Source organism: Arctopsyche grandis, chromosome 6 (assembly GCF_051622035.1).
Source record: "Arctopsyche grandis isolate Sample6627 chromosome 6, ASM5162203v2, whole genome shotgun sequence".
NCBI lineage: Eukaryota > Metazoa > Arthropoda > Insecta > Trichoptera > Hydropsychidae > Arctopsyche > Arctopsyche grandis.
The window spans coordinates 12814251-12830129 of NC_135360.1; the positions used below are offsets into that span (position 1 = coordinate 12814251).

A 15879-nucleotide genomic window follows, 5' to 3' on the forward strand; every position below is an offset into this window, starting at 1 on the left:
GATACGATAAAAATCACCTTTTTATTTATCCCATATTAATTGTATTGAGAAAGTTCAACTTAAATTTATTAAATCCTTACGCTACCTTTTTCCTACCTATACCCATTCTACTGTTTCCGACATTTTAAAAATCCTTTCTTTTAACAATCTTTCTGTCAGGAGACGACATTCTGATGCTATATTCTTCTTTAAGCTCATAAATGGTTTTCTTGATTGTTCTGATTTACTGAATAAGGTTAATTTCAGAATCCCAGTTCGATACTCTAGACGCGTTGCACTCTTTTCACTTGATCCTTTCAATACTAATTCCCAAAAATATTTTTATCTGCAGCGCGTTTATCGTATGTTTAACGGAGAGCTGAATGAGGTTGATCTGTTTGGTATTTCCCTACATCAATTCAGGTCTAACATCAAGAGAATCTTGACCGATTGATTCATTTTTTCTCCTATTCTATTTTTTCAATATTTCCATTATTTTTATACTTTAGTTTAGTTATGTAATGTGCTATTTAATCATATTATAGCTTTCATTCTTTTCCTTTTCATTTGTTTATTTTGTATTTACCTTTTTCATTTGTTTTTTATATTTGTAAATTTCAATTTCTTCTTATATTCTATCTTATAACCTTTTCCAAATATTTTAATACTATAGTTTAATTATGCAATGTACTACATATTTTGTCATGCCTTTATTCTTTACTTTTTAATTTGTTTTCCTTATATTTATCTTTTTCATTTTTGTAAAAATCTATTATTGGACTCGGATGTTACATATATTATTTATTTACTTTTTGTTTTTTTTATACCTATCTCTGTACATCCTGTCTGTTGATTTTTCAATTAATAAAAATAAAATAAAATAAAATAAAAATAAAATATGTAAATCGCACGGAGATACAAAAGAAAATTTATAGAATAGATAATCCATCATCGTTGATTATCAAATCAATTGACTACAGATTAGTAATATTTAAAAAATAATCAATATAATTCTATTTTCAAATTATTTTATTCAAAATTAATCTATTATAATTCACGTGTACGTATTTCCATTAATTAAAACATTGACACTTTAAATGAATTTAAATGTTCTATATCCATGAATTTTTTTAATCCCTATTTTATGTAAGCGCAATTCCGCGCAGTTTCACACAAATAAATTTTTAACGATTGAATTAACATATAAAAAAAAACATTAATAGTGCGTTAACATGCGAATGTCCACACTTAAATATGTATATTTACAAACTTCCGGATACAAAACGTTTAAAATGTTAAATATAATATTACCATAATAAACACACTCATCATTATATATGACATTAGAAGTGCATCGATGCATCGCTCGAATGACTTGAACACATCGCGACAACAGCTAACGACAACTGTCACGATAATAATAATGGTTCCAAGGAAAACACCTATTTCACCACAAATGACAAAACACACCACATCAATAAATATGCGCAGCATTTGCATACGAACTATGGATGTCAATCGAATAAAAATCCAACCCAAAATGTATAGCCAAAAATCCAACCCAGGCTTCAAATCTGGCGATGATCATCGGTTGCGTTCGGTGGTTTTCCTTTTTTTTCGTCTCTAATTTAATATGTACTTATAATAAATATGCACGAGGCGCGATAAGGGTTATCGGGCGCCTAAGGTGTTTACACACTATCGCGAAACAATACGTGAGAAATAAATCTGATCAGTGCGTTATTAGTGCTCGAGATCTGCATACACCTGTGCACGCTCGTTGCGCGATTGTGAAAACAATTATTAATTCTCGTATCAACACCACAATCATACGTTGTCGGATTGGGCGAATTAAATGTCCCCATCGACGATATGAATGTACTCGAAAGGGATCAGATCGAGGAGGTCACTTGTGACGATGATCAAGACATCCAATTGGAGACGCCTTCGGAGTCCGATGACGAAGATTACGAAAATGATTCGATACGAGCGCTCATACAATACGGAATCATGTACGAGAAACGACAGGGTATTGTTTCCATTTAGCGTATTCAACACTAAAAAGTAATATTTTTGTATATTTATAATACAACATTACATACAAGAACATCTCGGAATTTGCGTACATATTTCAATTTGAACGCATCTCGTATATTGAAGATAGACAGTTACCTACAACACAAAAAAAATGTTCAAGTGAAGTTTTCGAAAATAAAACGATTCTGGTGAATTTATATACATATGTAGAAATTGAATCCTATTTATTTATTTCGTAATAAATTTTTCGCAGTATAATATTATTGTGTATTAAATTTCGCGAGTTTCAAAAAGAAGATCAAATAGTGCACTGCATATATGTATGTAATACTCACTACATTTCAATAAGAATTTCACGGCTACATTTTCTTTCCATTGAATAGAATAAAAATAGAATATTTCGTTCGTTGAAAAAAGTACGAGAAATTCCTCTCGTGTTTACTAGTAAATATGCGTGCGAATATGTTGTAACGTTCTTGCTATTATTATGCAAATGACCGTTGAAATTGTTCTCCGAGAATTTTGTTTGTCTATCTGTGTGTAGGAGAATGGAGATTTTTATACATTTTTGAAGGAATGTCTGAACCGAACAAACATAGTTCATAACATGTATACATATGTAGTTCTTGTAATTTCAATATATACATAATATGTACTTGAAAAGCTAGACGTAAATACATACATACATATTTGATATGACAATGTTATTACAACATTAAAAAACATTTCATTTACACACAAAAGATTATAATCCATCCGCTGAGGAAAGCATTTAGGAAAGACCTACGTGCTATCTCTTTCACCACCTCTCGACCAATAGCATTACGTATAGACAATATAATATATTGTACGTTCGAAATGTTATTGGTCGGGATGGGGTGAAAAGCAAAGCATGTGCGTTTTACCTAAATGTCTTCCTACAGCGGATGGGTTATATAGTCAATGAGAATATTATTATACATAGACATTAAATAAAAATATGTTTAATGTGAAAATTGAAAAAAAAATTAGCTGTCAAAACCCTTCTCAAATCCGTCTGCGGTCTAAGTTAGGGCACTTTGATATTCATATATAATATGTACCCTTATATCAAAATTGGTGACCTTTAGTTGAAAACTGTGGATTTACATAACAAACAAACAAACATTCAAATATTTATGTTATTATACATATACCTATATATATTCAGGTACTTATTTATTCATATATTAATATATCGCATATTCATATATTAATATATCGCATATTCATATATTAATATATGAGCCTATATATTTGAAAGTGAAATACATAAGTACACTTTTCTTCGTTTCGAGAAATATTTAGCAAGACATTAAATATAATGTTTTTTACGTTTAACAATGTTTTTATAATATTGGTGGCCGGTAATACGTTTATTCTTCTTTTCCAAAATTCTGGATATATTGAATTAAAATAAGTGATAGCAATTTTTGAGCAAGTCAAAAGAGAAATAGTGTTTTTGGAACTGAAAATTTGACTTCCACCACTTTTAATATAACGGTTAATATGTACATTTCATAGATCCATGTAATCATTTACAACCATTCTTTTTCTTTTTTTTTAATTAATATTTACCATGATGCCATTACGAGTTGACGTATTAAACTAGTACATACATATGTATGCAAATTTATAGAACATAAATTTGAAATCATATTCAAATAGTGATGAAATAGGTTTTGTCAATTTGATGGGAAACCATTTCAACAATGAAATCAGATAAATTGGCAAACTCTGATATGAAACTATCGACTGGTCAGACTTATCCAAGTCTGACCAGCAGCACTACAGATAATACTCGCAATAAATTATCTTCAAAGACCTTTCCAAACCCAAAGATTGAACCCGGGAACCTCTCGGTGGTGAACATTGACGCAACCATCGAGATATATACATAGCTGGCTGAAGGTCTTTCACCATCCACTATTCATGATGAATGGATGATGACAACTTCAACACGCTTCCATTCTTCTCTGTTTTGCGCAACTCTCATCCATCTTACCCCACACTTTATTCTAATTTCGTCTACTGATCTTCTTTTACATTATCTCGGGTACCATTCCAATACTTCTTTTGTCCACCTTTCGTCAATCTCTTTCATTTCAATCTTTTTACTCTTCCCGCTATTTCCACTACCCTTGTCATACTTCTCACCGACATACTTCATTTCCTATCTCTCCTCGTTATGCTTGTACATATGTAAATACATATCTAACATACATATGCTTCTTCACATACATATGTATTATATTTTGACTGATCAAAGCCAAATTTCACGAGCTTGAATATTTTTTTGTAAAAAAAATGAACATACTATTTAAATATTGTGTTTTTATTCTTTTTGTTCGATTTTTTATCGTTTATGCATTTACATATATTTATTCGGTTGGTTACGAGATAATCTCAAATATTTCAATTGCATTATTCAAAATTAAAAACTATTCACTATACCAGCGAACCTATACAAAAAACTAATACATAGTTAATACTTGCTTATCGGACAGGAACATTTATCCACGTCTTTTATTTATAAAACTAACTACAATTTATATATGTACTAGAAAAAAAAGATAGAAACTTATCGTGAAAAAAATTTCTTCTATAAGCAAGCGCTGTATAAATTCTTATCGAATTACTTGACCGACCATCAAAACAAGCCGCACAAACCAAAATATTATACAATAATAAAACATGTATATATTTACATTTAATTTTCCACAGAAGCCGAAGCTCGAAGACGTTGGTTTCTCAGCCCGTCGATGTGGTCCCTCACACTAGAAAACCTCAGCACAGCCCTACGAATCTTCGCTCCAGCGGCCATCTTGTCCTTATTCTACGGCCATGACTCCCTCATCTTCAGAGTGCTGCAACAATGCGACAAAGCCATCAGATCAGGTCAGTTTTCACCACATTTGACGTCATCGATCCATGGAGCGAGACTGGGCTTCCAAAGTTGTGTCATGTCCAATGTTTTCAACTTACTATGTAAACTATGACGTAATCGCATCGAAACTCTTAGAAATTCATAAAATGTTATAGCTATAGGTGTTTGTATCTGAAATTCGATTTGATCTCGTTATTAGCATACGTGTGCGAACTCGTATTCAAACAGGCGAGACGGCGAGTCGTATTAAATTTACCTCAAGACTACATTTTATGACCTCGCCGTACGGAAAATTCAAAAATGCGTCGTCGCCTCGAATGGAAATTTAATGAAAAACAATGTGTTATGTATTTATCGAATGCACTGTTAGATATTGACATTGTTTTTCAATTGTGATATTTGAATGCAACTATGTATATTTGAGCTATTGAATAACTGACAGCGTATCCATCAGATGTACATATGGACATATTTACAATATGATCTGGTGGGCATCAAAGGGCTGAATAGAATATTGCGTACACAGCAGATTTTATTTTGTTGACTTCATTTTTCATACGAAAAATGAAATGATATTCGTTTATTTTTTTTATTCAATAATTATATTTCCAAATATTTATTATATTTTGTTTTTTGTTTGTTTGAATACAATAAAATAAAGATGATTATGTAATTTAAAAAAACCGAGATGAAGCTGAGCACTTAAATATGGAAATGAAGGAAGTAGAAATTGTACAAAGTTTATAATTTACATTAATTTACATAACACATTTAATTATTTTCATATTGAGCTGTAGTAACTTCGGAAATTACCTCAAAACGCCTCTCTTACAATATAGATACATAGGTAAGAGCTTAAATACAATATTTTTATACTTCGAAAGTAAATATTATTACTCTCATTGGGCAGATTTAAATACACAGTCGGAAATATCAAATTGTATTTGTACCAATAATTTTAAAAATGAAAATGTGTTCAACAGGGTACATCGAAAACGGCGAATTTTTGAATTTGGAAACAGATTTCATTGGAAAAGACGTTCTGTATCATGGTTAATCCGTAAAAAATTATATAATAATTCCAAAAAATATATTTGCACTGCCTAATTAATAAGAAACATCGATAACGTACACGTAACGTAACCTTTGAGGTACACGTGAGAAAGTTTCAGTTTTTTTCATACCTTAGCAATGTAAATAAACACCCCATGTAAGGCTTTTTAATGTAAAATTATTCCATTTATATGATAAAGATGAATAAATAATAAATAAATGATTAAGCGGTGTTTAAATTTTAAAAAATATACACGAAAATTGATAAAAATCACGATTTTCACAAACTTTAATGGAAATATACTTTTTAGAATTTTTATTTTATTTTGTATGAATTCACCGTGATATATGAGATCGTTTCCAAATTCAAAAATTTACTATTTTCCATGTATCTTAATGTACATAATACATGTAAATATGTTTGTATACTGTTCAAGGAGTGAAAATACACCTCTCTTTTCATTCCAAACGTGAGATGAAATACGTATGTATGTTATATGTAAGCACAAATATATGTATTGCTACAATTATTTATTTTTTGGAGTTTTATTTTGTTTTCAATGCGAAAAAATATACAATATAAACAATATATCACACATCTGTATCGTTTTTAAATATAATAATTGATAATCGGGGTACGATTTCAAACAATACCATTCAGACACGAAAAATGAATCAATGAATAGACGATAGCATTGAAATAATTGTTAACGTGGCTCCAACATGTACCTGAAATTTGCTTAAGATTAGATTACGGTGAGGAAATATGTATGTATAAGTAGGTACACCTTTTATTACATTCTAGATTGTAAAATCGATCGTTGGAAATGTCTGAGTGTAATTCGAATTTTACTTATTGCGAGGGCGAGCTCGGTTACCGGAAGAGTAAATAAATTAAGCGACTTTTCCACAAGATTTTCTCCGGTCGTCGGCAGAATATTCAAGGTCGGTCAGTCGGCAAAATGGGTTTTTGATCTTCCCCCGAGTGTGATGGCACGAGAGGAAAATCCTCTAATAAAACCTCCCTCGTTGAGGTACGACCGACCCCTTTGTCGGATTCGTAGGATCGTGGTCGACTACTCGCCAATTCGACCAGAAAGCGTATAAAACAAAGCCTTTCCCCTTCAGGTATTATTAAACCTGCCAAAGTGGACGTCTTATTGCATTTCGCGTTTTATTTCATTGGACGTTTTGTTAAAGGTGAACTTTTCTCTTGTCGAGTTGAAACATACGACTGACGATTACATTCAAAGTGATTATTATATTTATTGCGGCGTACATGTATTATATATGTATATTTACATACACTAGAACTATAATGCATAATTATGTGTATCTAATTAATGTGACATGCAATATTTTATCTTATCACTGAATATCTGTATTGACATGCGAACGTTATTTGTAAAAAAATTCGGTTCCCCTAATCGATTTTCCAACGATCGACCGAATTCTGATCAATTCTGTCTATTGAACACTTTCATCGCTAAATCGTTTCATAATGGGAAATGGTGACGATTTGTGGTTATATATCTATTTTTTTGCTCTATCGATCATGCACTTTATTCTAATAGACTGTTCCAACGCGACGAGTATACTATGTATAGGTATATAGATATATTATATCTGTATTCTTTCTGTACTAACTTGGAGTTGATAAGGTTTTGGTTAGAAGTGGTAATATTTTTTTAAACAATATTTCATTATTTTATTTTGACCTTTTAAATTATGTCTAACTTCGCGACATTTTATGTTTATAATTTACTAGTGGTTTTACCCGGCTTCGCTCGGTATTTGTAATATAAACCGCTTAAACATGACTAATCTAATAGTAAACATTTTATTAAATTTATTTGAATAGTTTTATTTTACATAAATTTATTTGAATACTCATTTGTTTTTTTTATTAAATTGACTGTCACGAACAAACAAACATATATACTGTCTCTTTCGAAATTATATGTATACCAGAATCTGGTGCTTGCGTCCCCGGAGACTGCGCCCCCGGATCCTTCGCCCCCTAGGGATTCGTCCCCGGGGAATTCTTTGGATCTAAAAAAATCGAATCGGCACCTATGAATCGAAAAAAATTAAATTGAATTACGAACTACGAACAACGAACGAATTTTACATACATACAAAGTCTCTTTTCAAATTATATATTAGATATGGCAATATTAAGTGATTAATTTTGAAGAAAATCTGACAACCGGAAGTAGAACTTTTGTGTGAGTTTCTCTACATCAGCGCTTAAACTTGTATCGAAAATGTTCTCATAGCCGGTATTTGTGAATGTGTATGTGTGCATTATTATCGATTTTGTTTTTTTTTCTCATTATATTCCTCAAATACATAGATAAAGTCATGGGTTGGTCACATACGCATTTTTTTCGATAAAGACCCCCCTCCATCCCACGGAAAATTTCAATCTTTCTGGGGGCTCAATTTCGCTCTTCAAAATCTACATATATTATCTTTATAATGAATGTGTTTAAATAATTTATTAAATATGCATATGTTTGTTTTCAGTATTATTCACGAGGCAAGAGCAAGAAGATGACATTCTGAAATGGCTGAAGGAAACATTTCCAGAGGACAAGAGAGCAAACTCCTTGGATTCGATATGGGCAGACGGTTCTATAGTATGCGAACTGATCGAATCGGTTGCTCCAGGATCATGTTCGGGACACGAAGGACGAATCGACCTATCCCACGGGCAGAGACTGGCCGAACAGTATTTGGGAGTGAGCCCGGTAAATATGCGCAAACACGAACATTCCCAACTTGATTAAATCCAATGTACACACAGACGAACGGAAAACGTCAAAAATGAATAAATAAATGGGTAAAAATGCATTCCCGCGCGTTTTAAAGCGTCGACGTGGGTTCATTTGAATGTGTCGACAAACATTGCGAAACACGACAACTTGACGGGATTTCGCACAACCCCCTCGTCGCCGAAAACGAATGGCGAAAATACACCGCAAAGTTGTTGGTCGGTCGGTTCGTGCAACGTTTGCATTGCTAACGAAGTTACCTCGACATCAAATTGTAGAACTGCACTCGACTGCATGCACATTGCCGCGCGCAGTTTAAAATCGCGGTCGCGAATGCAAATTTGCACTAAACCACCGGTGACATTTGCACGGACAAATTCGCTCGACCACTGTGAAATAGCCTTTCTTTCCACTTCTATATTGATAAATATTGACATACTTGTCGTATGCGGTCTACCACTGTATTACAGGGCCGCGCCTAGGAGTTAGGCCACCATTGTATTTACAAACTTAAATCGGCCGCTCTTTAATTTTATCAGCTTTTGTGTAAATCATATTAATAAAAAAATATATTGCATGCGAATAGTGCAACAATCTTACCTTGTGATAAATATTCTGTACGAAATATAGTGTTGAAAATTTTAATCACAATAAAAATTAACCAAGAAAAAAAAACGTTTAGTTCTGAACAGAACCAGACGACAACAGAGACTGAACGTTTTCAAGTTCATGAAAATATAGTATTTTTACCCCCAATCCCACATTTAGGACATTGTTCTTACGATAACCAACTAATACTCAATATCCTTGAAGAAATACATCCGGCAGTCGCAAAGATAATAGAACATAAAAGACCAAGCTCTATGCGGACCACAACTATGCCTGCTATCTCGTTATTTCCCCGAATTATAGTTCGGGTGTGTTACAAGTTGTAACTTGCAATAGCAATGGGTTTGGTGCATCCGCTCTAAAATCGCCAGACAAACGAACGACAGATTAACAGAACGGCAGCTTTAAACCTAATTCTCGTTTTCTCGAATGATAGATTGCACATCAGATGACGAGTAACCTTTCGATGTGCACAGATGCAATTATTAAAATGGTAATTATTAAAATTGAGTTGGATCTTTCTGGCGAGTTTAATAAGGCAATATTCGGAACTTATCGAATCTTGCCTTATTAAACTCGCCTGAAAGATCCAACTCAATTTTAATAATTACCATTTAATAATAACATCTGTGCACATCGAAAGGTTATCCGTCATCTGATGTGCAATCTATCATTCGAGAAGACGAGAATTGCATTTAAAGCAGCCGTCCGTTAATCTGTCGTTCAATTTGTCTGGCGATTTTAGAGCGGATGCACCGCATCCGATCCAGCCTGTATAATTTGAATAGATCGAATCGGTTACTGCTGTTTCAGTTACGTCACTAACACATTACGAAAGGTATGAATATGTCCGTATAGAATGTATTACAAAATATTTTTTATACTGCTGTTTACGTACAGTTTCCAGCTTGACCTGTACTGGCTTAAACGAACCATTTATCGTTAATTAATAATAAAAAATATTATTATTTATGATTTTTAAATATTTTTTTTTATTTTTACCATGCGGCTATTGCACGTCACATTGCCATGGTGCCACGCTCCATAGCAAGACCTATGGTTTTTAAACTTGTACATATTCAAATTGATAATTAATAGAAATCATGTTTCATAAGTACTTAGTATTTATTTACTTGGTTACCATATCAATTATTTAGTCCTGGTGGTATAAAAGTGTAAGCGATTATATTGTATTTTTTACTATTTTATTATTTTTTCCATTTTATCTTAAAAAAATATTATCAAAAATTTCCCCTTTAAATGGCGAATGAATCTTTTTTTTTCTTTTGGCAGATGTTTTCCAAAGAAGACTTAACCAATCCGGTGTTGTCTACATATCAAGAATGCAGGCTGGCTCATTACTTATGCTGCATCAGAGATTCTCTGGATCGTCTAAGCCCTCCCTTATCCAGGACTGGATCACCCATTATGAACTTGCAAGCTTACACTCTGGATTACGTGGCTAGAGGTATGGGACTGGTGACAGCTTCAAAAAATAGAAAAGCGTCCTTCTATTTATACCCAACTGCCCAGCAAGGACTCGAACCTGGAGAAATATCGATCCAAATCAAAGGTCCCGTAAATAGTTTTGGGTCCATGCTGATCCCAGCAATCTACGGCAAAGCTCACATTGTCCGAAATGTCTTCTACAATCTAGGACATCGACAAAGTCTCAAAGATATGCAGCTGCCTATAGCCAGAAGTTCGAATTACAACAACCATTACGTGTCTTCTTCAAATTATTTAATGCCAAAATTTGCTAACGATATAGAAATAAGTATACTCATAAGGAACGATAGAGTTAAAGTGTTTTATGCACCTAAAGAAATCGGTTACCATGAATTATCCATGATTAGTAAAGGATGCCACATTATAGGATCTCCTTTCGGGATAAATGTCGAAGAAGAACGCAATGAGAGATCAGAATCGCGTGACTATGAAGAAGAAATTAAAAATGCAGAACCTCTACGATCCGATAGAAAGATTGTTTTCAGAATTGTTGATTTCGTCACTGAAAAGATGATACTTACTGAGGATGGTTCTTTAGAAAAAATATCTGACGAAGAAGCAGATGCCCTTATGCGAACTGTGGATTCTTTAGAAGACATGACTATGAAGTGTTTGCAATATAGTAATGGAGAACGAGCACTCTTCAGCCCCGATTTGATAAAATATAATCAAAAACAAAATAAGGTTCAATATAAATCGAAAAAGCATTTCAATATCGTCGCCAAGAAAGTTCTTCTGATGCTTCGAATCTGTAAGGAGCTCAGAGAGTTGGCAAAACTAATAAAAATGGATGACAAGCAAAGATCGGAGAGTGTTTCGACTCCGGATATAGTAAATTCAACAAGGAGGGAAGAAAACTTTATAAAATCTGCTGAATATATGAGAAGCATATACAAAAATAAACCTACAAGCCTGAACGAAACAAATGATACATTTTCAGATGAAAAGAATATTGGAAGCCAAGATGAAAGTTCACCACGCAACCATATCACAAAATATCCAGTCATAGATATTGTTATATCTTCTTTTGACGACGATCAAATAGATAATATTATAAACATACCAATTATAGAAGAATTGCCGGAAAGACCGAAAACTCCGGTCTTTAAAATATTAACAACAGACGACGAAGACGAAGCAAGGACCGAATTATACAAAAATTTCAATATTCAAAATTATGTTGGACAATTTGATTCCCTCAATCAAGATTCACTGACTGAAGAAGAAATTAATGCATTATCATCAAATGCAATTGAAATTCAAAACACCGAAAGACGAAGTCCTATTGATTTCCATATAGGAGAACCAGTGACCCCAACATGTATGATGAACGCACCAAATATAGATGGCGACATGGATTCCATAATCTTAGCTTCAAATTTAGAAGAAGCTCTATTGAAGTATGATAATAAAATTCAAAAAACTATTAAAGATCACGAGCAGTATCCATCTGACAATAACTCTTCCGTCTTTACAACTCCTCTACGACAAACTCCGTTCGAACAAATGACTGATAACGAAATACTTCAAATGTACGAAGGATCTTTACAACAAGAAGAAGCCGAACTCGAACAGTCTACAAACAGAAATTCAGAAGAACCAAAAACGTTGGATGATAGTGAAAATGGGTCGTTGGTTACAACTCGAGGAAATAGTTGTGATACATGGGATTCAGCATACATGAGCATAGATGAAGTAAACAGTTCTCCAGAATGCAGTACAACCAGTCCTAAAAACGACCAACCTTCCAAATCTAAGCTCTTCGCTATAAAAGAAGCAGAAATTGATATCATCCAAAGCAGTCAAGTGTATGATGAAATTGATCACGAAGCATATTCTAAAATGGGACCAGCAGAAAAAGAACTTTGGGAATCCATTACCCAAAATGAAAATCTGAAAGAAAGTCACTTTAACTGTTTAGCAGTTTCACAACCGTATTCCAGGATGATAAAACGAGAAATCAACATACCAACACCTATAAATGAAGACGAAATATACAACAAAATTACCAATCCACAAAACGAACTGACAAAAGCGATTTATGTATTAAGTGACGGTTCAGCATCTGATAATAAAGCAGATGTGAAACGATCTGTAGAAGAAAATAATCCATATTTGCAAGATACATTGATTTCCTCAATTCAGACTTTGGATGCTGAATTGATAGATGCAAGTCAAACAGTAAACAACGGCGAAGTGTCAAAAGATGAAGCTTTAAACACACTTCAAGCAAAAAAATCCTTATCAAAGATGGTCTCTGAAAAAAAAGAGTATTGGGATGATATGATTAAATCAATAGAGAGCACTGAAGGTGAAAAGAGCCGAACTTTAAATAAAAAATCAACAATTTTGAGAAGAAATGACTCATTGAGTAAAAAAAGGGAAAATCAAACTACCAATAAAGTTTCACGTATTGAAAACAGAAAGAAATACAACACGGAACCAGTTGATTTTGAATCGCTCACATGTTCAGGAGACGAATCTCTCGTCACAAGATGGAAAAAGTATTGGAATGAGAGAATTGAAAGTATGCCGACTCCCGAATCCAACGTTAAATACATTCGTAAGGAACTAGCCAAAAAAAGAAAATATCTAACATCTCCAGAAGAATTCGTGTCAAATAATTTTAGTGAATCGATGCCTTTTTTAGAAAGAAGCCACGTCACAGAATCTCCGTATGTTTCGAAGTCCTGTACAAAAAAAGAAGACAATAACCTTGTCGATAAAAAATACCGAGCGAAGTCGATGAGTATGTCGAATTTATCGGAACGAATTGACAGGTACTTAGACACAGTGTCAAGTCCGTCAACGATGGTAGATTTGAACGACTCCAGATTCTCAACACCAGATGATTCTGTGACAAAACGAATGGACACACCTGAAATGACTGTGTCGATTGAAAACAATCTGCTGAAAATTGAAAAGGACGACAAAAAATTAGTGGTGACGTGGAATGAAAGTTCAAATGAAAGAAGAATCAAAGCATTACAAAACATAAGCAACAGATCTACACCTTTAATAACTGAAGTTATGAATACTGAAATTGCTAATTATAATGAACACAGTTCGTTGCCAACATATATTAATGAAAACATTGAAGCATCAGGAAATCTCGAGGAATTCTCCGTTGATGTGCAATCAAAAATTGAAATCTTAAGAGAAAAAGCTAGACAGTCCTTCATTCAAAATAAATCAAAAACCATAGACATTCCACGAGATGAATCATTCAAAACACTTAAAAAATATTTTTCACTTGAAAAAATTGAGCCGACTTCATCTGCCTTTAATAATATAAAACGCTTTAGTAAAATAAACAAATCAATGGAAACCATTCAACAAACAAGTAATATGAAAGAAGAGTTTAATGCATCTACAGAATCCATACCAACACTCTCGGAAAAAAAAGCTAGGATAGAATTGCATCTACAATCCATTCAAAATAAAATTAAATTACAGGCATCAAATCCCCAAATCAATATAAATCAAATTCAAAATCACCACGCTGTTCAGGTAAAAGCCGACGATACGGTCATGTGTGGAAATAATGATGATGAAATTAAAGAGGAGTTGAAAAAAATATCCAAACCGATTGGATCAATTGTGGCAGCTTTTGAACAACAGCACAATGCAGTTAGATCAAAACCAAACATAAACACAAGGAATAAAGACAAATCATCAGTGCAAATGTCAAAATTGGATGCCGATAGCCCGGAAGGTAAGATGAATATAAATTTCGAAACCTCTAAATAACAACTTTGCACATATACGTACATAAAAAATGACAAACCTGAACTTCAAAAATTAAATTCAATCAAAAATTTGTTAAATTTCAGGTACCAATGGGACAGACATTCGAAATTTGCTTACAGTGCTTTCGGTTACATCTACAGATATTGCAATTGACGATAATATCAAAAAGCCTTCTGCAGTTCAAGTAGAAATGAAAGAAGATGAAAAGGGTACGTTGCAAGAGCAACTAGATGAAGCAGACAATGAAATTCGATCTTCATGTTATAAAGAAAGGTTTCAACAGGCCAAAGCTTTCTTTCAAACACTTGACGAACCAAAACGAAAACCTCGTAAAAAAAATCTTAATGGATGTGAACAGCTATTACAAGAAGTTGTCAATCCTGATATCAACGATAACGATCCTAAAATAGAAGACAAGCATAAAGATCAAGAAAAGCAAAGCAAAGAAAAAAGGAGTCATTTAAAGAGATCATACAGAGCATTTTCTGCGCCGACATCAGATAGTGAAACCGATTATTCAAAATACATGTTTAAACGTGGTGGAAGTGAAAGATTAATGAAAATCTCTGAAAAATTCTTTGTACACGACTTGTTCCGCGACGTGGCAGGAGAAGCAACCAAAACGAGATACAGCATATTCAAAGGGATTCCTCACAAAAATGCAGTGTTGGCTTCGTTTCAATCTATGGAGAATATAAACCAACTTTCATCATACGACTATACAGAATCACAAATAGAAGACTTTACTAAGAAAAATAGCATTGCTAATTCGCAAACATATCACAGCGAATATCCCCACTTACCGATGACGGATCCCAGCAAATACAGATCCCGATATGATGCAGTAGCTTCGGGTCTCATCCTAAGAAAAGACATGCTAAAATTACAGAATATGAGGCGAAACAGTGCACCGAGCAACATAGACGTGCAATTCAGTCATTATATGGATATTTAAATCCAAAATTTTAAGAAATGAAATCTAAATCCAAACAATACAACATTAACATATCGAGTTATACATATTAATATTATATTATTTAATTGAAATCTACCAATCTATGTTCCTGTTTATTTTAAGTACCAGAAAATAGAATAATATTATTATTTTAATATTGTAAAATGTTAATATCATTATGTATTATATTACTAAGTATTGTTAACATTTGTAAAACGAAATTTTTTCATCACAAATCATTTCATTTTTGCTTATAGCTCAGTATAACCTCTCATACACTAACAAAAATGAATGATATATTTGAA

At 33.1% G+C, this 15879-nt stretch overlaps 1 protein-coding gene across 1 annotated transcript; it reads left to right on the forward strand.

Annotated features, from left to right (window-relative positions):
* Window positions 1-1712: 1712 nt before the first annotated feature.
* On the forward strand, window positions 1713-15698 carry LOC143913896 (uncharacterized). The gene is made up of 5 exons (XM_077433945.1): window positions 1713-2008; window positions 4759-4932; window positions 8504-8727; window positions 10654-14584; window positions 14703-15698. Exons 1-5 carry the CDS (start codon window positions 1852-1854, stop codon window positions 15572-15574), a joined length of 5358 nt encoding a protein of 1785 aa, XP_077290071.1. The 5' UTR covers window positions 1713-1851; the 3' UTR covers window positions 15575-15698.
* The last annotated feature ends 181 nt before the right edge of the window (window positions 15699-15879 follow it).